The following is a 24,240-nucleotide window of genomic DNA, read 5'->3' as shown; positions in this document are numbered from 1 at the left end:
CTTCGAATAATTTTCAAATGAATTCCACAACTCAATTAAAATATAGCGCATTTTTTTGGGGGAAACACGTAAATCATGCGGCACTACAGGAGTCTTCTGGCCACCACTGGCTTTGGTGGTGTGGTTGCCCTCGCTAAAGCCACTTAAAACTGTCAACTTAGCATTGATTAACGAGCTTATGGCATGTTTATTTTGCGATCTTTGTATTTCGGCCTGTTTCCTGCGCTCGCTCGCAATCTTTCGGGCCAAGTGCGCTGACACAAGTCTTTTACGATTCTCGGGCCTTAGCGTCTAGGCCACATTGAGAGACCGGAGAGACCGCTACTGACAAAGTCCATTTAAGGCCGCTTTAAGCCCTCGACGCACACGTTTTGTTTTTAATAGTTCGCAGACATTAATCGACTTGATGTTATTTCACTGTAAAAAGTTAAGCTTGTTTTTTGTGGAAAAAGAGGCTATTAACTCAGGTGTTCTGGCACCTTTCGAGATAATTTTTGAATTATTGGAAAACACGCGCCAAGTGCCAGAGGGCGCCACTGTGTAGTTTACATTGAACTGGATTTTTTAGATTGAGAGGCAAATTTTCATCTGGCCACACTGATTTTAGGAATGGCCACACTGACAAAACGCAACCAAAACAAAACTTGTTATTATTTAATTTAATTAGAAATAACCGAAAATATGGCTGTGCTACCACCGGATCCCGTGTTCAGCCTGCGTTCCCCGGACATGGGCGCCGTAAACTCGCTGTGCTTTCAGGATAACGATCGTTTGTTGGCAGGAACCCTGAAAGGCAGCGTGTTTCTATGGGATCTACAGGTAATAGTTTTATTAAAGCCACGCTGGTGGAATAAATTGCCATGATTTAGTAAAACACCCCTCCCCTTCCAGACCAATCGCTCTGCCCTGCACTTCGAGGTGGGCTCCGATCCCATAACCAGCCTGCATCACACACCTGACCGCCTGGTGACGCAGGAGAAGGGCGGCACCATCACCATGTTCTCCATTGGCGGCAGCAGCTATGTAAAAGAGCGGAGTATCCCAGGCAACCATCTGGGCTATTGCCGCTCTGCCCTCCACACGAGCACCAGCAACACCAGCGAGCAGCTGCTCTTCTATCCCTGCGAGGAGTCGTCTATAGGGGTACTACATGTGACGGATGCCTCGGCTCCCACTCAGATGCTAGTGCCGGAGGATGGACAGCTGCCCAAGCTGGGAAGCGTCACCTGCTTCAAGCCATTTGAGTGCGCCTCGCAGCTTTTCCTGCTGGCGGGCTACGAATCGGGACACTTTCTGACCTGGGACCTAACCTCTGGTGTGATTCTGGATGTGCTGGAACTGGCTACGGATGCCATGACTGTGGATTATGATCCAGTGACCAATAGGGGCATTGTAGGAGGAGCCTGTGAGTATCTATTTGCTGATTTAATTTGTGGATTAACCTAATCCTCTTCCCTTCCAGCTGAGAAACTAATTACCTTTAGCTACCAGCGACCCGCCATGCAGCTGCAGCGCGGCTCGGAGCTGTGCATCAAGAATCCTGGAGTGAATTGTGTCCGCATTCGTGCGGATCAAAAGGTCTTTGCCAGCGGCGGCTGGGACGGACGCATAAGGATTTTTTCGTGGAAAAGCCTTCGACCGCTGGCCGTGCTCACGCAGCACAAGCAGGGCGGTGTGATGGATCTGGCCTATTCCAGCCAAGCGGTGGCCATGTGGCGGGCACCCATCATGGCGGCAGCGGGCATGGACAGCCAGATATCGCTGTGGGACCTCTACAACTGAGCCAATCGAGGTTTGGATATCCTTTGTAAACATAGCTTTACCTTTAAGTAGAACTTTCCCTTGAAGAGCCCTGGACTGCAGCTTCTTTTTAAGAAAATCGTTACTGAATTTGGTTGAAATTTTATGAATGATTTTTCCTTGGAAAAAGGATTTTCTTTTTGAAATATAAAGTGTTTATTATTCATTGAATAACGAGGAACCTTTGCTGAATCAATTTCTTGATAGATTTACAGGCCCCCTCCCTAAAAGAAACTCTTTGCCCTCTCATAAGTTATATATTTTATTTTATTTCAATTTAATTCAGAGATTACCGCCCTGCACTTTGTGCCTACTCCTTCTCCTCCTCCTTTTCTCTCTGTTCTCCTCTTCCTCCTCTTCATAAATAGTTTCTACAACTAAATAAGGATATAGCCTAGGGTTCTAAGTCTACTTTTTAGCTTTTGCATTGCCATTGTTAGTCATATTGCACTCGGCATCCGTCTCTGTCGCCTCGCTGGCCTCCAGCTCTTTGACGGCCATCTTCTGGAAGTCACAGTCAATGATCCTCTTGCGCTTGCGCAGCGGTCGACTGCACTCGGCGGCCGCCTCTTTGGTTTGAATTAGGGTTCGCTTCGTCTGCAGCCGCGTTATCTTCAGCTTGGGCAGCTTCTGGCTGTCAGCCTCGGGATCGGTGAGTGGCGAGTCCCGCACGATGCAGTGCGTTTCCAGCGAGGAGGACGACGACTCGGGCGAGACGGAAGACGGCGATGCGGGCGTGGTGTCTATATCTGGATTTGTCTTTGGTATGGATTCCTTCTCCTCCTCGTTCTGCTCCTTGTCTGATGGCTTGTCTTCTTGGGGCTCCGGCGGGGCCTCCTCTTTCTGCTTCTCCAGCTCCAGTTCCTGCTCGCTCTTTGCCTTGCTGCTGCAGTCCAGCGGCTGTGGTTGCTCTGGTTCGCCTGGGTTTGCCTCCCCATCTCTCCTAGTCGACGTTGCCCTCTCCTCGTCGAAACGCTTCCTTTGCTCCGGCGTCAGGTGGGCCTTGTAAAAGTCCACGATGGGCAGAGGCACGGGTATGGGTATGGGCAGAGGTATGATGATGGGATACGGCACCATCACCGTCACTGGTGGCACAGCTCCTAGCAGGGCGCTCAATTCTGGCATCTGCGGAGGAAGTGGTGGCCCAAAGTGGGGGGCAAATCCCCTGGGCATCATGCCATGCGGCGGTGGTGGCAGGAAATGATGCGGCGGCGGTGGCGGACGACCCACAAAGGGATGCCCACCCATGGGCACTCCATTCGAGGGCGTGGCAAAATAGCTGGCCGGTATGGCGGTCGGTCCACGGGGCAGAGCTTGGGCAGGTGGCACCGCTGGAGGTGCCTGCTGTTGTTGATGCTGCTGTGGGGATTCCTGCATATTTGGCATAGGCGAGATGGGAGGCAGGGGAACACTGGAGCCGGCAAAGTCAGCGGTTAAGGTTGGAGGAGCCTGTTGCTGTGCCTGCTGCTGCTGCTGTTTCTGCAGCAAACTGGCCACCGTTTCCGAACCGGACGACGAGGAAAGACCGCGATGCTGACGCTTTCTCCGTCCCAACTTGGAGCCCAACTGTCGCTGGAGCGGTGGCGGCGGCGGCGGAGGAGCCACGGCCGGCACAGGACTTTTCTGGGCCAGCAATTTCGAGACTGGCGCCACTGAGATCAGGGGTTTGCTGGCATGATGACTAGGCGGCGGCGAAGAGTCCGGACCTCGATTGAAAGGAGCCGCCGGTGGCGGACCCGGCGACACCGACAACGTGGAGGCGGGCGAGGCCGAGCGGCTGCGGCAGTTGCGCAGCCACAGATCTGGCGTTATCAGGCCAGCCTCGCTGCCGGGATCCAGGACCTGGTCGCGCAGATGCGGATGCAGGTCCAGGTGCGTCTGCGTTTCCTGACAGAAAATCTGCATCTTGTACTGGTTGAGACACTTCTCCGAGCAAAACTGCAGCTGGGAGGCGCCGTCCTGGAAGTCCACATAGCTCACGGCATGGCGGACGTGCTTGCACCAGTCGCAGGTCTTGGCCTTCTTGAAGGATGCCCGCCGGCTCTGGGCGAAGCAGGATTCGGAGCAGTAGCGGGGTCCGTCGCTGCTGGTCAGGTAATCCGGTGCATTCTCGGCGATGGGACGATGGCACCAGCAGCAGTTGCTGAAGTCTGGGAAAGAGAGGGAAGTGGATATTTTTAGTAAACAAGAAAATTATATTTATTAAATTAAAAGAAATTAAATATTTCCGGTCTTCTTGAAAGGGTAAAATTGTTTTATTTTGTGAAGGAATCATTTGAGACCCTATAAACCATATATATTCTTAATCAGCATTAGCAGGCAAATCTTTCTAGTCATGTCCGGAAGAAAACATTTTTTTTTTTCCATTTTTTAAAAATTTTATAAGGGGTTACATCATTATTTTTTTCAAAATTGACGAAAAAATCGAATTTCTTAAAATTTAAAATTAAGTACGCAGATTTCTTTATCTAGAAAAAACTAGCACAGAACAGCTTTCCAAACTGAATTTAATGCTTTTTTGACTTAGTTATGATATTTCTAAGCCTTAAGTTTCCCAAAATAATCACATAAATAATGGAATTTTAGTCAACAAGTTCTTCTCTTATTTATAAAGTTTAGTGTTATAAATCTTCTGTTAGTAAATTTCCAATATCTATTTAATTCCCCGAGAAAACACAAGATCCAAAAATGAAAATCAATGCCCTGCCGAAGAGCAACACAATTTGATTTTTCCCCAGCTGCCATACAAATTGAGCTTTGGGATATCCAATTCCTAATATGGCCCCAGCCATTCCTCCTCCTCCTCCAACAGCCATGGCCAACACATTTTGGCTGCCAGAATTCTGTAAACCATATTTTGGGTCTTAATGAATCCTGATATTCGATAATGCAGGAGGCATCGGGAAACTGCGGCCGGAGTTTTGAGGGAAAGTTAGCAAAGTTTTCAACCTGCCTGTGTGGCTACAAATGCACGTAATGATTGCCGTGGCTGGAGAGGATGAGGGAGGGACGGGGGTACAGGAGCAGAAAGTCGAGCTTATCGAGTTGCCTTTCTCACAAAAGGCAAAACACTCGAAAACAAGCGGATGCTTTCAGGGGATGAGGGGGATCAAGGGGTTTGCTAGTGATTCCTTGTTGTTCTTTTGTTTTTTTAGTTGGGAATTTTGGATTTTGACTTTTGCTGTCCACTTTTGATTGGAGTTGAGCTTTAATTGATATGTTTTGATACCCTGTACATAATTTTCCTTCTCAAAATAATTATTTTGAATTAGCAATATTTATTTAAAAACTTTAATAAACCCGAAAACCAAATTATATATTTCTGTTTTCGATTTTAAAGCTTAGTTTCCTTCACTTATGTCTAAATCACAGCCTCTGGAGTGGCATACCTACCTATTTTCTCCTCCGTATGCGGCACACCCGCGGTTTTCCCTATGGAGAGTGGACTCTTGGAGTCCTCCTCTCGTGAGCTACGCGTATCATGATCCGAGGGCGTCGTTGTGGTGCTGCTGCAATTCTGCAGGCCTCCCTTTCTGCCATTTCCAGATACTCCTCCTCCTGCTCCCGCTCCCGCTCCTGTTCCTGCTCCACTGGATGCTCCTCCTGCTCCATTATTCTTGTTGCTACTGCTATTGCTGTTGTTATTGTTGAGATAGGCCGCCGCCAGAGCACTCCGACTGCTGCGAAAGAGACTGCTGCGCTTCCTCTCCAGATGCTGCTGCTGCTCGTGCTGGAGCTGTTGTTGGTGATGATGTTGCTGCTGCTGGTTGGCCACCGCTGCTGCGGCTGCACTTTGCAGAAGACGGGATGTCTTGGCGGTCAGATCCAGTCTGTCCACGTCCACACCCTCGAATCCATACCAGCCAAGCAGCTCGTTCATGGTGTTGTGAGCGAATTCCTGGAACCAAAGGGGGAAAAAAAGAAAGATGAGTACTGGAGAATATATGTGTTTACATATATGTATATGTATATGCTGACACAGTTCGAGGGGTTTGCATGACAACAATTCCCCGCCCAAGGTTCATTCGATATCCTCGGAGATCGAATCAGTAGCTTAAGACACTCTAGCAAATTATTATTTGAAAGCAGGATAGTTTAGATCTCTAAATCTCTAAAAAAAATTTATTTTAAGCAATATAATCTAGAAAATCTCTAGAAAATGTTTATATAAAGCAGGATTATCAAAGAGTCTTCAATTTTATAACTCTCCCCTTTACTTTTCAAGTGTCTTTCCCTCACTTGACAGCTGAAACTTGGTGAGATCCACAGCCAGGCCAGGATAGTACATCACAAGACAGGTGCCTTTATTGGGCCATAAAATTGTGGCCAACTACTGGTTTTTAGCCACCACTTACTGCAAGGCAACCAGAATGCAGGGATGAGTCCATTTTAGGGATAATTTAACTGCAACTTTTACTAATTATCCCTTGACCCCTCAACCAAGGTGAGCAATTATGCAAGTCCTTATCTAACCGTATCAAAAGTCCCTGCCCCCGGAGGAAAGGAGTTGCAGTGTAATCGATAGCTCTGTGATGATGAAAGCCAAAACACACCGCACACACTCCAACACACCTGGCTTTTTCGACAGACATATCACTATTCCTGTGTGTTTGGCAGTCGGAGGAGAGCAGGTGGTGGTGCAGGAGCGCTTCATTACGGCCGGACAACTCGGGAGTCGTAGTCGGAGTGGGTGGCATTTGCATATTTCCTTTGGCCAAAGCAGCAAGTTTCTTTCCCACTAAATCAACACTGGATGATATCCAATACTTCTTCGAGTGTTTCGCTTTGCCTTTTTGCTTTTTTGACTTTTAAATTCAAGTCGAAGTCAGAGTCCAAGATGCAGCAAAGAGTTTTGTGGCTTTTGAAGTTTTTGGCATTCCCTTAGCAAGGGAGATATATATCTATATACATATGTATCATTCTGGGCCTGCCTGGCGTTGCACACAAAAATTTCACACAAGGCATAGGAGGGGCTGGCACAAAAACGGGGTATCAGGTTACATTGAAATACTTGAATTCTTCTCTGTTTTTGCTGCTGCAAGTCTTGGAAGGCAGTGGCGGAGGTTAAAGGGGTTGAGTTCAAGGAAGTTTAGATATATTTTGAGGCTTAAATATTGTGGAAGAAGTTTTCGAAGTAAATGCTTAAAGAATTTTTCGAATCAATACAAAACGTTAAGCGGTCTGACTTGTTTTTGGCAGTATTTTAATATAAGATATATTAAATATAAAACCCTCTTAATAATATAAGAAGTTTCTTTATTACTTAATAAATATTTAAATAAAAGAATACCCCTTTAATTTACCCCCCAAAATCTTCCCACTTAAATATTCCCTCATAGCTGCCTTCTGCGGAATGCCCCATTACTCATACGCCATGTGGCCGGCACTTGCTTGACAAATTCGGTTTGCTGGCGTTGTTGGGTGTCCGATTCAAAGATTCAAGGGAAGCAGCAGTGGCCACAAATCGGATCGCTCCACAATTACCCAACCGACAACGGTGGCCAGATGAATCATCGCCAGGCAGTCATATTGCATCTATCACTGGCACTAGACAAACTGGATATATCCCCGACGATATCCGATACTGTTGGCAAATTAAGCGGTGCTGCCAACTTGCTGACAAATGCAAGTCGCCTAATCACTCGCTGTCTCTGTCATAGTCTTAGTCCCTCTCTTTCTTATACATATATATTTTTTTAGAGGAACTATTTTTTGTGCACTTGGAATATCTGGTATACAAAAATATTGCTGAATAAAATTTTATAAAAGGTTCGTGAAACAGAAATATCTTGGGATCTAAAATCAGTTAAAAAAAAATTATTTTAAAATATTTCAGGTTGAATTTTAAGCTTAGTTCAAATTAAAAATTATTTCTGCAGCTTAAGTTTAACTCCCTTTATTTATTCTCTTTTCTCAGCTTGTTTTAAAACCTTATATAAACGATAACTCATTTAAAACCCTGCCAAAAATGTTGGATTTTCCAGCAAATTTATTATTATTTAATAAAATTGTTATATATTTTTTTCCCAAGTGCACAATCAACGCTCACACGCTCGCTTGGTTTATTTTCTCAAGTCGCGTATCGGTGACAATCGCATTCAGGTTTTCAGTTGTCTGTCGCTGCGAAAAGAGTATTAAAAATTCGCGCGATAAAATCTACGGACCCGGCTGCCTCAGCGTATCAATTACACGCCTCAGGTGCGACCTCGTCCAGGTAAGCTGAGGTGAGGTGAGCCGAAAGGGGTGGGGGCTGAGACAGGAGGAGGCCAAGAGGCAGCTCGGCGACGCACGCTCGTCTCAAGTTCAGTATTTTGCAGTAACCGGAGGAACGCCTCGAACGCTCGTTACCGCTCTCACTCCGTCTCTCTCATTATCCCATGCGCCGTCTCTTTCGGCAGCTCGGTTTCTTTTCTTTTTTTTTAGTATCATTTGTCTGTTAATTTATGTTCGGTTTTTAATTTCTGATTTGTGCGTTCGTTCAGTTTTTCAGTTTTCTGCTGCCTGACACTGGCTCAACGGGTTGGCCGAGGGGTGGCGAAGAGGATGCCGAAAAGGGGGCGGTGAAGTGGGGTCATTCACTGAGATAAAAATGTATTAATTATATTAGTATAATAATGTATTAATAAAATGATTAATTATGCCATAAATATTAGTCCTAGAAAAACTATGGGGTTGTTGAAATTAAATTTTTTGAATTTACTACTTTTAAAGTATAATGTATATATTTAAAAAAATAATATATACACCTTATAGAACAATATTATGTTTTAAAAAAATCAAAAAATAAAACTAGAATATTGAAATCAAGTATCAGAAATTTATGAATTTATTTCGTAATAATAAATATTTTCCCCAGTGTATTCTGAGACATTCAAACTCGCGCCCATGGTTGAAATTCAACACCGAAATGCGAATAAAAATCAATTAATTAAAAACTGAAATTGTATGCCGCCTGCCTGTTGTTGTTGTTGCTGCTGCTGCTGATGGAGTTGGGATCTGGGATCTGATTCTCTCTCTTCGCATTTGGTGGTATATATATGTTTGTTTGTATATCTAGAAGTGTGTATTAAGAAATATACAAACACACGGGTATAAGTTTACATTTCCAATTCGAATTTCCTTTTTCCCCGCCGCCGCCGTCTACGTCGACGATCTGTATGGAGACTTTTCATTTCGCTTTTTTCCGTAATTATTGCCCAAGAATCCAACGGATACATATGTATGCCATATACTTGTTTCTGACTGTTCAGGTTTTTTCTTTATATATATTTTCATTTTGCGAATTCTCAACTTACAAAAACATATCAGATTTTCGGTTTTATTATGAATCGTAATGAAGCGACTTGACGAGTGAACTGAGAACTTGGGGGAAGAAGGTTCTTTCTTTGTCTGGCTTTGGGGAAACACTGCGAAAAATGGGGGATTTAAAGCTAAAGAGTTGTTTAAGAAATAAGAAAGACTAAAAAGAATTGCTTAAAAAAGAATATCAACTAAGAAGAATTGCTATGTATTATAAAAATATAACAATGATGTCATCCCTAAATAAAAAATATCCCTGACTGATTCTGAATATTATTAACTATCGATTCAAATTGATTTCCTTGTCCTACCCTACTTCCTAAGCCAATCCAAGGAAGCTTATCCCGCGCTGCAGTGCAGCCAGAACCAACCAGGGCTCCTCCCCCTTGTTTTCCAAGTGGGACGGGCATTAATACGCGTCTACGGTTACCGGCGAGGAAACCTAATAGAATAATGTAAAGTACACGACGCTGGCAGTGCCAGAACAACCGAGAGATGCGGATACCCAGACCCAGGCCCAGACTGGGACGGGGTGGACAGGCAACGGACACCCAATACGCTTATAATAACTCACCCTGAACCCAGTAAACCGAGCTGAGACTAAGGCGAACTAAAGCCGAGCTGCAACGGAGCACCCAGTGCTGGTGTCCGGACCGAACCCAATCCCTGGTTCCACTTCCAAGTCCCCCCAGCGCCACCCCAAAAAGGGAAATACTATATACTTTATATATATAATGTTTGTGTGAGTGTATGGCAACAAATTCTAGAATTACGCTAGTTTTCTCAGACATACATATGGGTGTTTGAGTGTGCGAGTGTGTCGAGAGCACAAAGTCAGTCGGTTTTTAGTTTGCTGTAATCGAATATCGATAGCTCAGGATTGAATGACGAGCGTCCTTCTTTTGAATTCTTACATGACATACTTGGCCTTTGGGGGCTCTGTCTCTCTCTCTTTCGTTCACGAAATATTCTATTTCATTCTAATGTACATCGGATATGGCTGGCACATTGTTCAGACAGAGATATAGGAGTGCAGAGAAGACTTTTAAGAGGGGGAAACACTAGGGGTAAGTTGGGTGGCATATTCTAGTTATTTTTTTTATATTTTATATATTTTACATTAAGTTTTCGAGAGATTTGTAAGCTTTAGATTTAACCCCTTTCTTTAAAATATACATAAAAATTAATTTAAATAAATAAATTAAAATAAATATCTGCTAAAAATCCTAATAAAAACCCGGAATCTGATCTTTGTTTCCCCTTTTGAATATATATCACTTCACCTGCTGCCAGTGCCAAGGGAGCAGGTTCATCCCCCTGGCCATCCATCCATGCATCCACCCATCCCTCCTCCTGGCCAACCTCCTCCACATAGCCTTTTGGCCACTCTCGGGTTCGCTTTCGTAATGCTGGGCCATCAGCAGTGGCTCGAATTAATTTAACGCTATTTTAATTTGAGCTCCTGGTGGCACGTTGCATGCTGTTGAACCTCTGGGATGGAGTGGGAGGATGTGGATGTGCCACCTGCTGGCACACAGGGTGCCTCATGTTACCTTGACTCCTTGTTGTGCACTACACAGGCCATCCCTCTCTCTATCTCTCTCGGGGATTCTCTGGTGTTTTGTGTAGAATTTATCATATTCTATTTTGTTTGTAACCCAATCGTCGGCGCTGTTATTAAAGTTCTGCTGCTGCGGCGACATTTGAGCTAAGCTCTGGCACCCTAACCCCTATCCCAACTTTCAGAGCCCCCACACAACCAGAGCTAGGGGCCCCCTCTGTGGCCCTGAGTGGCTGCCTGGCGGACTAACGCTGTCATTGTGTCATCTGGCCCCTCGCAGTCTCCCCCGATCTATGTTTGTTTGTATATATATAAATATATATATATGGCCAACCGAGTGTGTGAGTGTAATCCAATACGGAATGCTCGGAACCCTGGCCATGTTCGTTAGAGTCTGCCATCACTTAAGACCGCTGGCGCGTTGAATATTAGGTGACTCTGCATCAATGGCCAAGGGGTTGGCCCAGAAGGTGTAATAAGCATGGCTTAGAAATGCATTTAATTGGAAATTATTTAAGTTGATAAATTAGGGGATATATAAAACTTGGATTTGATTTTGAAAGACTTTAATTAGTATGTGTTGGATTTCATATAAGATACTCTAAAAGCAAAGTTAGTTATCATATACAAAAATATATATAAAATATATTAATATGTTTGGCTAATTTTGTTTAAGAACGACGTTAACTTTATGCTTTTAATAATATTATAAAAATCTACTTGGGAAATATATGAATACCCTTGTAGGGTATTATGATTTTAATCAGAATTTTGTAACGCAGAAGAAAAAGGAATCATTTCCGAACCTATAAATCATATATATTATTGATCAGCATAAACATACAAATCTTTCTAGCTATTTCAAAAAAAAATTTATTTTTTTAAATTTTTTCAAAATTTGATAAGGGGTCATCATGATTTTTTTTGAAAATTGCGAAAAAATTTATTTTCTTAAAATGTAAAATTAAGTATGCAGATTTGTCTATCTGGGAAAAACTAACACAGAACAGTTTTCTGAAATGGAATTAAGGCTTTTTTGGCTTAGTTATCGATTTTCGATCCCATCAACCAATTGCTTACTGCAAAGGGTATACGAACTTCGGCTTTCCGACGTTGGCTTCCTTTTTTTTTAACTAATACAGAAAAGAGTATGCTATACAAATATAAAGTTATATCGCAACACCTATATTATCTATTTTTTTAAATTATTTTATAAAACCCCTTGTTTTACTCTTTTAAAATATTAAAAATATGTTTTTAAAATATATAATAAATCCTTTTTATTTTATATTTTTTTCTTTATAAAAATATTTATTACAATTCCTATTAAAAACACCTCAATAACCCACTACAAGGCATTGTTTACCATTTTGTTCTTCACACACCGCCTACACACAGAGTTATTGATTTCAGTTATTGATGATATGGCCTTCCGCATACTGGTTCACCTCTTCCAGCTCCCTGGCAGATCCCTTACTAGCTCCCTTAACGCTCCCTTCGCTTCCCTTCTTGCTCCCTTTCCAGCTATTTTTCCCAGGATAATGCCCACAATGTAGTGTAGTGTGTGCCTCAGAGACATACTTCGCGTTGTATATGGGTCCTGGGCCCAGCCTCAGCTTTTGGCTTGACATCGGTCGTTGCAAAGCGGAAAACCTTGAAGGATATCGCCTTACCACAGTCCTATCATATTGCACCCATGGAGACAGCTCCTGTTCCCGTTCCCCTTCTCCTTGCCTTTATTGTTGTTGTTTAATTACGCTGTGTGTTTTCGGCTTGCCTTTCGAGGCCATTAAATATAAAAATTTGTCCTGTCTTTTGGGTGCCTGCTCCTCGACTCTGCAGCAAATGCAGCTTGTAATTATGGCCACACAAAAAAATACATATATACTTGTATAAACTGAAAACGGACCCGAAACTGGGTGAGGTAAGCGTAAGCGAAAAATGAAGGTATGAATTACAATGTTTTTAATTGATATTTTTAGTCGGCAAAGTGTTGCATACTCAAAGGAGGTTGGGCTTTATGAAGAGTCTGAATGAAAGAGTGCAGAAAGGGGAAGAAGGTTGAGAAAGAAATAGAAAAGTTAGGAATAATATACTAAGCAACGAACAAGGAATGTTTAATGCTGAAAATATTTTTAAATTAATTATTATTTTACTAAAATAAAAATAAGAAAGCTTTATATGAAAAAAAAACAATAATATTAACATGGCAAAAAGTAGTTTGAGCAGTGAATGTTTCTAAGCAAATGTTTCTAGAAATTTGTTGAACTTAATGTTGTTGCTGCTCAAGTCCTGGTACATCTATACCACATCAACTCCTTAACAACTTCCTTGTTTATTAACCAATTTTACTCAAATTTTATATATTTAATTATTATCAATTTAACATTATATGCATAACCTTTTTTTAAATAGAAAACCACTGCCCTCGCATTACAAACTTGCAATCACATTACAAATAGCTCACGACAGACATAAATAACCGTGTACAGATATTCATATATAATCCCACGTTTAGCTAGAAAACCAGTCGACAACCTCAGCGGATACTCTCTGTTCCCAAGACCCCTTGTCCCTCCACCTCCCCCTTCCACCCCAAACAGCTCTCATTCATTATAATAATTTTTGGTTTTCGCAGTTGCCTTTGTTTTTGTTTTTGTTTTCCACCACCGACAATAAGTATCATTGCGCTCAACTGCAAGTCAACGGCTATAATTTCAATTCCCCGATCGGGTTACACGTGCTGCAAAAATGTTGCTGTGGACAATTTATCTGCATGCCGACATCCCTCCTTTGGTGGCATTAAATTAATTTTTGCTCATTTGGCGGATCCGGGGAAGGAGAGCAGCGAATCGGAGTCGCTCACTCGTTAAAATGATTATAAAAATTTATCAATATAAAATTACCAGCAAGTTGCAGCTCGCTCCACTCACTTACAAACCGAATTCGAATCGGAATCGGCATTGGCATCGGAATCTCCTCAGCATGGGAGGCTCCCCTCACGAATTCCGGACCCGGGGAAACAAAGTTGCCCGGAATTTTATCCAGCAGTTTGCGGGGGCGAGGGAGGGAGTAGTTGTTGCATAAACATTTTCCAAACAAAACTGCAAAGCGGCAAAGCTGCAGAACTGCAAAATGAAACCATTTTCGTTTGCAGACATTTCGAATCCGATTCTTTGATTTCAATGCTTAGTTGGAAATGCTCGGTTTGGGCTTGTAAATGGAAACTAATTATGTGCAACATGCGGTTCCTGAAATATGTACATATTTCCAAAGGGGTTCGTTAAAGACGAAACCGAATAAGACAGTTATAGTTTGCATTACCAGGATAAAGGCTCAACGGGTAATAAGTGAAAGTGATAATTTGCTGGGCACATTAAGTGCTACTTGAGGTTTCCTTGATTTTATTTCTTATATTTTACCTCACTCTAGAAATATATATTTTTCATTATTTTTCTACATTTTCCAAGTGGGTGTTATTCACCTTTTCCTCCTCATTTTCTAAACAAGCAAACAAATAATAATAACTCAGCATATACTTATAAGCAATTTCGCAGCAGCAAAAATGAGCAAATATCTTGCTTATTTATAATACTTTATACTTTGTTTGCATCCTTGTTATTGAATACTCGGCGAAATAATATGCAGACAGGGGGTAATTAATTATAAAACCTCATGTGTTTGAGTGTGTTCATTCACAAGAAAATCGGACTCACTTTTATCTCATCGCTGGGCAGTTCCTTTTTGATCTGCACGGAGGCGGGCACCACACTGGAGGCTCCCATGTTGGCATCTCGCGAGCTGGAGGGGGATGTCTTGGCGGACATTTTGGCTGGTTTTCTGGGGGGTTTGTATTTCCTTATTTTGGGTGGGAAAAGCTGTAAAACAAAAGGGAAGATAATAGTTACGAAAGTGTTTAGGAAAATGTTTTTAAAGTAATTAAAACTGAAGGTTTTGAGATTGAGATTATTTTAGAAATATAGAAGGTGTAAACTTATATAAGGGATTTCTTAACTTTTTAAATTAACTTAAGGCTGCATTAAATGTATTTTAATAAGCAAAATAATTAACAAAGGAGTACACAAAATATTCCAACAAATTTTAAGAACGTTCTGGGAATTTAAATGATAAAGATTTTAACCGTAAGGAGCTCTGTAATTAATTTTATTAATTTTTTAAGTTTTCCAATAACGAGAAAACCCTAAAAAAAGAAATTACAAAAAAATGTAGAACTATTTTTTATATCACTTCCTTATCCCCTATATCATTACTCTCTCATTATATCCATCAAATACATTTCCAAGTACCGCCCCTGCTAGTTTTTTCTATATATAGCTAACCAAGTCATTGATCTTGCAACTGTAAACAAACTGAACTTTGGCTGCATCAATCACTGGATTTTCGGTGGCTTCCACCAAATAATTAATTACAGTGGATCACGATTTTCGATACCTTGTACGATTTAGTATAATTTTTTTTTATTCTGGTTCTCTGTTTTCCGATTCTTTGCTTTGCTGGCTGTTTCGCATCCATTGGATACGCGGATAAGCGGATACGCATGCGAGGAGGAGGATGAAGAGGAGGCGGACGGCAGACGCGATATATTTATACACCTCGGGCCTCGCCTGAGTATCTTCGCTGGCAGCGAGCGTGTTCAGTTCGCTTGGCGCGCACTTTGGTGTCTTGTAATTCAATACCCCCGCCGCCCCGAGAGCCTACCACTAACAGCTAACATATCGCATAACGCCAGAACAAATTCGAATTCAGATAGCTAAATACCTATATACCTACAAAGTTGTTTCAGAAGAAATCGAAAAGATACAAGTACTTTGTAAAAAAGTAAAGATTTCAAAGTATCTATCAGATACTTTATAAAAACTCTCTTATTTTCCATATCTAGAACCTCTTAGTCATCACAAAAACCATTCAAGTTCATTTTAAGTAGCGCCATTGTTCACATTTAATGCGTTCATTCCTCGTTCCATATCTTTTGGGCCATATATCTACAGTCCGAACCGATCTTCATCATCATCTCTGATTGCCCATTAAAAACATTTCACTTGGCTTGTTCTTTTGCCTTGGCTTCGCTTCGTTGTATACACTTTCTTATTTCATTACGCCTTTGTTTTGTTTTCATTTATTTTTTTAAATACAAAATTTCGAAAAACATTTCAATTTCCATTTCGAAAACGAACTGCATATGAAATTTTAGCATTATCATTTCTCGAGGCTTTTCTCGTGTGAGGTACAAAATTTTCCAATGCAACGTGTGGGAAAACAAATATATATTATCCAAAAATAGCCAGATATTTTCAACATTATAGGTATATTTTTTTACATGTGTGTGTGTGTGTGTGTGTGTGTGTGTTCCTCTCACTCACAATATTAGCCTTTCTGCTTTTGCACGCTCTTTCAGCCTCGATTTTCTTGCTGCTGCTGTATTTTCTTTGGATGGATTTTCAGGAAAACTCATGCACCGTGCTCATTTTCATTCTTTATTTCATTTCGTTTTCACTTTCACACATGCACATCTATGCACCGCACACACAGCACAGGTTCGAAATAAATCCCGGTTCGAATTCACAGATATTTTTCAAAACACTCGCCGGCGCTGAGCGAAGGCAACGGAAAACGGAAAACGACGTCCACACGCGTTCGCGTTTCATGAACATTTGAGGCCCAAGTCCGCTGGCATGTGGATTTTACTCGCTTTTCTGCTTGCTGGCTGCCTGCTTCGGTGCTCTATGCTCTGCTGCTGCTGGTGCTGGTGCTGCTGTGCTGTGTTGCCTTCGGTCGTCGTCATCGTTGTGGCGCAGCTGTGGGTCTGATGTCGATGACGTAGTGCCACCACCCCCTCTAAAGCGCCGCAGACATTGCCCACTCAGAGAAAAATGGAGTGTAAAGAGAGGGGTTTTTGGAAATGTTAATTAGAAAAGTCACAAAAATCAATGACTTTTCCATGCTGAATTTATGATACAATTATTTAACTTAAATTATAATTGTATCATGGCTGACTGGCCAGGAAGCCGAATTTTGAATACCCTTTTACAGGTTACAATTGGATCAAAGGTCAAATCTGAAATGTATCATAACTAAGCCAACAATGCATTAATTTCGATTCGGAAAGCAGTTTTGTGTTAGTTTTTATTAATTTAAAAAAACTGCATACCAAATTTTAAATTTTAAGAAATCAAAATTTTTGGTCATTTTTGAAGATTTTAATGATGTAACCCCTTATCAAATTTCGCAAAAATGGCCAAAAAATCGATTTCTTCCTGACATATCTAGAAAGATTCCCCTGTTGATGCTGATCAAGAATATATATGGTTTATAGGGTCGGAAATGATTCCTTGACTTAGAAAAATATTATTTTGTATTATAATAACTGATTTTTTATATTAAAAAACTTATTGATTTTTTTTTAAATTAAAAATATTATAACTCGGCCAAAAGAGCATTAATTTTAAATCGGAAAACTGTTCTGTGCAAGATTTTCTACAGTTAATAAATCTGTATACTTCATTTAAAAATTTGGAAAATTCAATTTTTTATCAAAATCAAAAATTTTAATGATGTAACCCCTTATAAAATTTTGAAAAATGGCCAAAAAATCGATTTCTTCCGGACATGTTTAGAAAGATTCGCATGTTAATGCTGATCAAGAATATATATGGTTTATGGGGTCGGAAATGATTCCTTGACTTAGAAAAATATTATTTTGTATTATAAAATCTGATTTTTTATATTAAAAAACTTCTTGATTATTTTAAAATTAACGATGTAACCCCTTATCAAATTTTTAAAAATTAAAAGAAAATTAAATTTGAAAATTTTCTTCAGAATATAGCTAATTAGATTCGCCTGATTATGCTGGTCAATAATATATATGATTTATAGGCTGGGTAATGACTCCTTCACTACGTTATCAGCTTCTGACTGAAGCTATGATACCCTGAAAGAGTATATAAAACTTCAATACATCTCTAAAATTTTCTTTCTATATAAAGTTATCTTCTCTTTTACTCAAATTTAAGTACTAAACGATTTTAGGGCCTGCAGGGATTTAAATACAAACAGTTGAAGTGATATATAGCTTTAAAATTTTTATTATATTATTTATTCAAAATATTCCCCATTTTTCTCCCAGTGCAATGACTCAAGAGAGTGGCGCAGGCGCTGGCATCTTCTCTGGCAGATGAAAACGAAATCGAAATTGCATTCGAATGCAACGAGCGCTCGGTTCTTTTGCATAATTTGAGAGAAAATTTAATAAAAAGTACAAGCATTGGCCAGTTAAAAATAAATAAATCCGCTTCACCTGCCTTCGCTTTGTGTTGCCTCCCTCTGCCTCCTTAATATTTATGTTATGTCCAATTTTTGTTTTAATTTGCACAAAATACTTGTGCCGGCGGAGACAAACGCACTTGGGCCGAGATCACAGAGACTGCTCGGCGTAATTAATGGGGGGCAACTTAAGTAATGCGAAGAGAAAATGCATTCTGACAGCCAGAAAGGTCGCTTTCTGTGTGTATATATTTATATATATTGAAAATAGGGGGAAAATATGTATTCCAAATTGATTATCGTATCCTATTAAATGGCTTATGTCGGCGACATTTTTATATTTTGTTTCGTAAAAGCAGGAACAATAATTTTTTAAATATGAGAGCGATATTTTTCGGATATATACAAGTTTTTAAGGGAGCTTTTTGTAAGGAAAAATATTTATTTTCCTAGTTTTAAGTTGGTTAAATGGTATTTATTTATAAGTATGTTAAGCGGAAATGTTTTTATATTTTATATTTATACCTTTTTAAGTGGTTTTGAGCAGAATTATTTTTTTTTAATTTATTTAAAATCACTGCCAGACATTTTAGTAGCTGCCAAATTATCTTAAAGATGCTATATATCTTCCCATAGGGCCTCCTCTTCCTCCCCCTTAAACTTAATTCATTTCTAACCCAATTGAATCACACTTATTAGGGCCCATCTGTTGACCAACACAATTATGGGTAACTGGACGATACCAAGGCACTGGCACTGGCACTTGCACCTCTACCACTCGCAAAAAACAGTTGGCCATCGGCGGCAGCCCAAAGATATAGACATCTATAAAATAATAACCGGTGCTGGGGGGAGAACTTACCACTAGCCGACGCCCAGTACCCAGCAGCAGCAGCTATCAATAGTTAGTGCCAGTCCCTTCTGCACGTAAATCTAACCTGGGAGATCGCGAAATGGCCGAGAAACAATTGAGTCGCCTAAGTGGAACCTCATAATGACCAGGGGCGATCGCGAGGAGAAGCAGCTGGCGTGTCAATCAAAGCCAAGAGAGAGGGGGATGGGGGATAAACAAACAATGTACTCATATAGATAAATGTAGCATTTAATGCCCACGAATTTAATTTAAATTGAACCAGAGCCAGATAAAGATTTAGTGTTGGATGTCAGTCCGTTGGTTCCCTCGTGCCCACGCTTCTCGGCCCAGAGAAACATGAGTTTGGTTAAGACATTTCGGGTACAATTCATTTATTTTATTTGTGCAACTGACTCATTAGTGACAGTTGATGAAAAATGCAATTTAAACATTAATTGCCGTTGACTTTCGGCATCCACTTCCCCGAAATCAAAATGCTGTATTCTAAGATCATTTATTTATTATCTCTTGAAGGAACAGAATAAAAACCTATTTACAATATTTTAATCATTGTGGTTTCATCAACAAAGTTAATGAGCTCTTTAAAAATATTCTAGGTCGTTAAATATAGATTTAGAATCGAAGACAATGTAGTAAAGTGACGTCGGGAAATAATTGTGCATTTATTTTTGCGAATGCTGATTTGAAATTACTATAAATTTCTAATTTAATATTCCGACAAGTGTTTTGTGTACATCGCAGAGGAAATAATAAGAAAATATAAGAACTATTAATATATTAAATATATAAATTAATATATATAGAAGCTTGCGATTTTAATATCCTGACATGTGTTTATAAATATAACGAAATAAACAATAAACCTTTTTTGCTTTAAAGCTATAAATATTAAATAAATACTTAAATTAAATATATAACAAGAAAGGAAGCTAACTTCGGCACGCCGAAGTTTGTATACCCTTGCAGATTGGTTTTCATATTTATATTATAAATTATAATGCCGAAAACAGACACTAAACAGAGTTTCATTAAATTTTACCTATACTTATTATGTTTACAGTTTAACAGTTACAGTTTTACATTCCCAGCTTTATATATTTTATACATTTACCGATCGCTTCTATGACAGCTATAAGATATAGTTGTCCGATTTTTATAAAATTTATACCAAATATCTATAATAATAATTAAAGCTCATATCTCGTAGATGAAAATACGTTAAAAAACAACGAAGTTATAATTTTTTCTATTACTTTCCCTATCGTTCCTATGGCAGCTATAAGATATAGTCGTCCGATTTTCATAAAATTTATACCAAAATTTTGAAATAATACCAGAAGTTCATGTGTCAAAGTAGATTAAAATACGTTGAAAAACAACGAAGTTATAATTTTTTTCGATTAATTTCCCGATCGTTCCTATGGCAGCTATAAGATATAGTGGTCAGATTTTCATAAAATTTTTACCAAAATTCTGGAATAATAAAAAAAGGCTTCATCCCAAAAATGGTGGAATAATATTGAAAAACAGCCAAGTTATAATTTTTTTTCCAAAAATTTATCGAACATTTGTATGGCAGCTATATGATATAGTCGTCCGATCCGGCCCATTCCGACATATATAGCAGTGAGAGTATATAGAAGACTATATGCAAAGTTTCACTCAGATAGCTTTAAAACTGAGGGACTAGTTTGCGTAGAAACGGACAGACGGACAGACGGACAGACGGACATGGCTAGATCGACTCGGCTGTTGATGCTGATCAAGAATATATATACTTTATAGGGTCGGAAACGTCTCCTTCACTGCGTTGCAAACTTCTGACTGAAATTATAGTACCCTGCAAGGGTATAATAATATCATTTAGTTCCTAACCAACATTAAAAGTAAAAATTATATACTTTTCATAAATCCATTATTTATTTCGAAATATAGTTTAAATAGTAACTTATTTTACTTCCCTAGCAATTTATCGCTTATAAATATATCTATTATTTGACACATTTAATATTTATATTTTGAAAAAATTGTTTTAAAAAGTAACCGATTTTAGATTCTTATCAATCTATCGCTTTATGACGGCCATCTCTAGAAAATTAAGCTCCTCACTAAAAGCTCAAAAGCAGGCAATCAGCTGTTTTTGTTTTGGTTTCATTGATTACAAGAGTATCTTTTGGAAATGTAAAGAAACCTCTCATTAAACACATTATTTAAATAATTTTACTATAAAATAATAATATATAAAATAATATATGGAAAGCTGATATGTCAAAATTACCAAAGGCAGCACTCAGTTTGAAGCAGGTAAGTGGATTTAGGAAGAGTTTCTTTTAATGAATTGTATAAGTCGCCTACAAATTATAAAATATATATTAAATATTTATAATTTTCCCTAGTTCATGCTGCGCCAGGAAGTCCTGAAGCTCTACCGGGAGATCTTCCGCACAATTCGCCAGGTTCCCGACAAGAACAGCCAGGCGGAGCTGCGTTCCTGGGCGCGCCATGACTTCCATACGAATCGCAACCAAAGCGACGAGGTGGCCATCAAGATGCTCATCCAGCATGGAAGACGCAGCCTCACCGAGCTCCGAACCAGCCTTCAGCTAAGCGGGGTAAACGAGGGAAAGTAAAGCGACAGATATTAGCTTAAGTTTTGATTTTATTTTTGAGCTTGACAACCGGTACGAAAAAATAAATACATACGAGTTAAGACTAACGACTAATCTTTGACTTTGAGGTGCTACAATTCGCTGTGTTTTTTGTGTTTCTTTTTGGAGGTGAAATAGCAGTCTAGCATCTTAGCAGGGAGTTGGACTCCCATCCTTTCTTCTATCTAAAGCAGCGGTCGGAGAAAGCTAAGCCAGGCCACCTTAAGCAGCGCCAGCCCGAAAAGCAGCGTGCCCACGCTGGTGATGATCACTGAGATGAGGTCCCTTTTCGCATGCTGATCCACCCGTCCCACAAGGAAGCTGTGTATCACGGTGCTGGTGATGTGGGCGCCATCGAAGCCGAAGCAGGGAATGGCATTGATCAGGGCCAGGCCCACGCTGAACACCACATTGTACTTGAGCAGCAGCAGCCAGGCATCCGGCCATGCGGCCTTCAGGAAAGAGTGGCGTGGCACAAAGGGCGAGATGCCCACCGTTCGAGTGACATCCCAGGGATGACCCACATAGATGACCGGCGGCAGCTTCTCTCCATTGAAATTCTGACGCTTGAACGTCATTATGGCAGTTATATTCCGCATCAGCGGACGCAGGCAGAAGCCCTCGGAGCAGACACCCGAGGAGCAGTGCTCCGTCACCTCCTCCAGGGTGCGGCGTACATTCAGGCAGACGTGCTGGGGCAGCTCCACGGGTACATCACCATTGGCATCCTCCACCACCTCGAAGCAGCTGACATTCGGGTTCAGCTCGTCGCAGCACTGCAGCTGCCCGTCGATGCTGTGATGCGAAATGGCGCTGCTCTCATCGTTGAGCTGCACAAAGTCCGCGCTGACGCAGTAGCCCGGCTTTAGCTTCAGCGTATTCTGCATGCAGGCCATCCAGGTCTCCTCGCTTTTCACCGCACAACCATTTACCTGGGTTATTTGGTCGTCCACTTGGAGGCCTCGTTCTCCACGCAAAGGCGACTTCCTCGTCAGCTCTGTGACCACCACATGCTCGTTGTAGGCATACAAGGGAGACATGGTGATGCCCACCGTGGAGATGAGCAGGTAGCACACGCCGGCAAACACAAAGTTGTGCCAGATGCCGGCGCAGAGAACGCGAAGCTTGCGGAACCAGCGCAGGCCATTCAAGTGGTCATTGGAGAGCTCTGTGTAAGCCACAGGCAGGCAAAAGAAGAACTGGAAAAAGGGGAAGTAGAGGTCATTAAAGATCATTGTTACTCTTTCTGTATTCCCTACCTTTATCCCAAATCCAGTGACTGGCACATCCTCCATCACGGCTGCCAGGGCATGGCCCATCTCGTGCACCACCAAGCACAGCACCAACGTGGTGATGTAGTAGCCGATCTCCTCAAGAGGTAGGTTAACGCCCGGCAGTAGAATTTCCAGCTGGACACCGGAAGGCGACGCTGGACCTGAGCCATCCGCCTCGCCACTGCTGAAGATGGTCACAATGAGCAGGATGAGGCCAATGGGCAGCAGCGAGAAGGTCACTAGAACACCCGCATTAAAGCTGGTGAGCATGACCCGGCGGGTGCAGCCATTCCCCGCCGATCCCCAGCGGAGGAGGGTCCGATTAAAGGCGCTCGTGTGCCAGTGAAGGCTCATGAAGTTGACAGTCACCCCGGTGTTCTTGAGGAAGGCATCGTACGGGTAGTGCATGCAGCTCTATCAATTCGGATATTATTTAGGGTATAAAAAAGGGTTTTACTGAGAAAACCCACCTTGAAGAAGCGATCGAAGAAGTACAAAATGCCATAGAACGAGGACAACACGACGAAGAACACCACGGGATCCATGCTGGGATTATGCGATGTCTGGTCTTCACCAGTTCATTGGAGATAGGTTAGTCTTGAGGTTCGCTCAAATTCTGAGATGCTCTAAAACCCGGCTACTAAATATTTTGCCGAATTCCGTATTTACTTTTTTGGACGCTTTCCAGCAAACTAAAGCTTTTCGTTGGACGTTTACCCACACTTTTGGCGGCGTTTACCAGCCCTGCGACGATATTTCGACAAGTTGCCGCTTTAACAATCGATATTCAAAAGAAAAACAAAAGACACAAAGCTTGCCAAGGTAAAATTGTTAAAAAATAAAATAAAAACAAAGCTTATATTTTTAAATAAAATTGTGAAAATGTCGGAAGGCCAGGAATTCAGATACAAGCGTCTGGTGCCCTCTTGCAATGTGGTGGTCACCATTATGGCCTGCTTTTCCTTTTTGTCAGGACTCGCTGCTGGCTACCTTTTCATGATCAGCACAACTAGCGTTTCGGAGGGGGTGAAGATCGCTTGGACCACCGCAGCGGCTCTATATTCTCTAGTCTCGCTGCTGCTCATCATTGGCGTGTGGAAGGTACCAAATTGAGCTCTTTCTTTCGTATCCTTAAATTTCCCAAGCTCCTCCTTTTAGCTCGTCAATGCTTTGGTGTACATTTACATGAGCATGCTTCTGGTGGCCATTGCCGTTTACACCCAAATCCTTATGTGGCTGTGGAACAATCTGGCGGCAGCCGTCTTTGCCTCGGTGGTCATAAGCTTTATATTCCTGGGCCTGGCGCTGAACGTAACCAAGACCATTACAGAAAAACGGAGGGGGCTCAATCGGGATATAGAAGGGGGGGAGTAGAGATATTACTTCAAATTTCCAGTATATAAACTCAAGTAAATGTAACAAAAAAGATAGAAGATTTTCTCATAGCTACTTTGATTTAATAAAGCACAATAAAATCACATGGAAAAAGGTTCAGTCATC

At 41.2% G+C, this 24,240-nt stretch overlaps 5 protein-coding genes across 10 annotated transcripts; 3 read left to right on the top strand and 2 right to left on the bottom strand.

Annotated features, from left to right (window-relative positions):
• The first annotated feature begins 597 nt into the window (after positions 1 to 597).
• LOC108073122 (guanine nucleotide-binding protein subunit beta-like protein 1) lies at positions 598 to 1,981 on the top strand. Its single transcript, XM_017164620.3, has 3 exons — positions 598 to 819; positions 892 to 1,405; positions 1,463 to 1,981. The coding sequence occupies exons 1-3, from the start codon at positions 682 to 684 to the stop codon at positions 1,780 to 1,782; spliced, it is 972 nt and encodes a 323-aa protein (XP_017020109.1). The 5' UTR covers positions 598 to 681; the 3' UTR covers positions 1,783 to 1,981.
• Positions 1,982 to 2,048: 67 nt separating this feature from the next.
• On the bottom strand, positions 2,049 to 18,864 carry Sobp (Sine oculis-binding protein). Of its 5 annotated transcripts, none has more exons than XM_017164615.3 (4): positions 15,999 to 16,010; positions 14,377 to 14,538; positions 5,194 to 5,698; positions 2,049 to 3,950 (listed from the first exon to the last, which is right to left on the bottom strand). In XM_017164615.3, the coding sequence occupies exons 2-4, from the start codon at positions 14,485 to 14,487 to the stop codon at positions 2,209 to 2,211; spliced, it is 2,358 nt and encodes a 785-aa protein (XP_017020104.1). In that variant the 5' UTR covers positions 14,488 to 14,538; positions 15,999 to 16,010; the 3' UTR covers positions 2,049 to 2,208. The 5 variants fall into 5 exon arrangements, with proteins under 5 accessions (XP_017020104.1, XP_070140271.1, XP_017020108.1 ...); XM_070284170.1 differs by lacking the exon at positions 15,999 to 16,010 and adding an exon at positions 15,619 to 15,633; XM_017164619.3 differs by lacking the exon at positions 15,999 to 16,010 and adding an exon at positions 18,807 to 18,864 and having other exon boundaries at positions 2,050 to 3,950.
• Positions 18,865 to 20,961: 2,097 nt separating this feature from the next.
• Positions 20,962 to 21,534, top strand: LOC108073140 (LYR motif-containing protein 2). Its single transcript, XM_017164645.3, has 2 exons — positions 20,962 to 21,122; positions 21,215 to 21,534. Exons 1-2 carry the CDS (start codon positions 21,084 to 21,086, stop codon positions 21,446 to 21,448), a joined length of 273 nt encoding a protein of 90 aa, XP_017020134.1. The 5' UTR covers positions 20,962 to 21,083; the 3' UTR covers positions 21,449 to 21,534.
• S2P (membrane-bound transcription factor site-2 protease) lies at positions 21,460 to 23,569 on the bottom strand. The gene is made up of 3 exons (XM_017164642.3): positions 23,211 to 23,569; positions 22,726 to 23,154; positions 21,460 to 22,665 (listed from the first exon to the last, which is right to left on the bottom strand). The coding sequence occupies exons 1-3, from the start codon at positions 23,283 to 23,285 to the stop codon at positions 21,652 to 21,654; spliced, it is 1,518 nt and encodes a 505-aa protein (XP_017020131.1). The 5' UTR covers positions 23,286 to 23,569; the 3' UTR covers positions 21,460 to 21,651.
• LOC108073139 (uncharacterized) lies at positions 23,488 to 24,198 on the top strand. Of its 2 annotated transcripts, XM_017164644.3 has the most exons (3): positions 23,488 to 23,562; positions 23,633 to 23,841; positions 23,899 to 24,198. In XM_017164644.3, the coding sequence occupies exons 2-3, from the start codon at positions 23,689 to 23,691 to the stop codon at positions 24,112 to 24,114; spliced, it is 369 nt and encodes a 122-aa protein (XP_017020133.1). In that variant the 5' UTR covers positions 23,488 to 23,562; positions 23,633 to 23,688; the 3' UTR covers positions 24,115 to 24,198. The 2 variants fall into 2 exon arrangements, with proteins under 2 accessions (XP_017020133.1, XP_017020132.1); XM_017164643.3 differs by lacking the exon at positions 23,488 to 23,562 and having other exon boundaries at positions 23,575 to 23,841; positions 23,899 to 24,197.
• The last annotated feature ends 42 nt before the right edge of the window (positions 24,199 to 24,240 follow it).

The sequence above is a fragment of the Drosophila kikkawai genome, chromosome 2R, assembly GCF_030179895.1.
Source record: "Drosophila kikkawai strain 14028-0561.14 chromosome 2R, DkikHiC1v2, whole genome shotgun sequence".
In the NCBI taxonomy this organism is placed as follows: Eukaryota; Metazoa; Arthropoda; class Insecta; order Diptera; family Drosophilidae; genus Drosophila; species Drosophila kikkawai.
The sequence above is the reverse complement of the archived record's forward strand: the minus strand, read 5'-3'. Positions and strand labels throughout refer to the sequence as shown.

Bases quoted from the DNA above. Each gene is read 5' to 3' on its own strand.
- Sobp (XM_070284170.1), bottom strand. The intron at 5,699-14,376 runs GTGAGTCCGATT...CTTTGGTTCCAG, and splicing joins TGCCCAGCGATGAGATAAAA to GAATTCGCTCACAACACCAT. The intron at 3,951-5,193 runs GTAGGTATGCCA...TCTCTTTCCCAG, and splicing joins GCATACGGAGGAGAAAATAG to ACTTCAGCAACTGCTGCTGG.
- LOC108073122 (XM_017164620.3), top strand. From the start codon at position 682: ATGGCTGTGCTACCACCGGATCCCGTGTTCAGCCTGCGTTCCCCGGAC. The intron at 820-891 runs GTAATAGTTTTA...CTCCCCTTCCAG, and splicing joins TGTTTCTATGGGATCTACAG to ACCAATCGCTCTGCCCTGCA. The intron at 1,406-1,462 runs GTGAGTATCTAT...CTTCCCTTCCAG, and splicing joins GGGCATTGTAGGAGGAGCCT to CTGAGAAACTAATTACCTTT.
- LOC108073140 (XM_017164645.3), top strand. From the start codon at position 21,084: ATGTCAAAATTACCAAAGGCAGCACTCAGTTTGAAGCAG. The intron at 21,123-21,214 runs GTAAGTGGATTT...AATTTTCCCTAG, and splicing joins CAGCACTCAGTTTGAAGCAG to TTCATGCTGCGCCAGGAAGT.
- LOC108073139 (XM_017164643.3), top strand. From the start codon at position 23,623: ATGTCGGAAGGCCAGGAATTCAGATACAAGCGTCTGGTGCCCTCTTGC. The intron at 23,842-23,898 runs GTACCAAATTGA...TCCTCCTTTTAG, and splicing joins TCATCATTGGCGTGTGGAAG to CTCGTCAATGCTTTGGTGTA.
- S2P (XM_017164642.3), bottom strand. From the start codon at position 23,285: ATGGATCCCGTGGTGTTCTTCGTCGTGTTGTCCTCGTTCTATGGCATT. The intron at 23,155-23,210 runs GTGGGTTTTCTC...CCGAATTGATAG, and splicing joins TCTTCGATCGCTTCTTCAAG to AGCTGCATGCACTACCCGTA. The intron at 22,666-22,725 runs GTAGGGAATACA...CCCTTTTTCCAG, and splicing joins TCACTGGATTTGGGATAAAG to TTCTTCTTTTGCCTGCCTGT.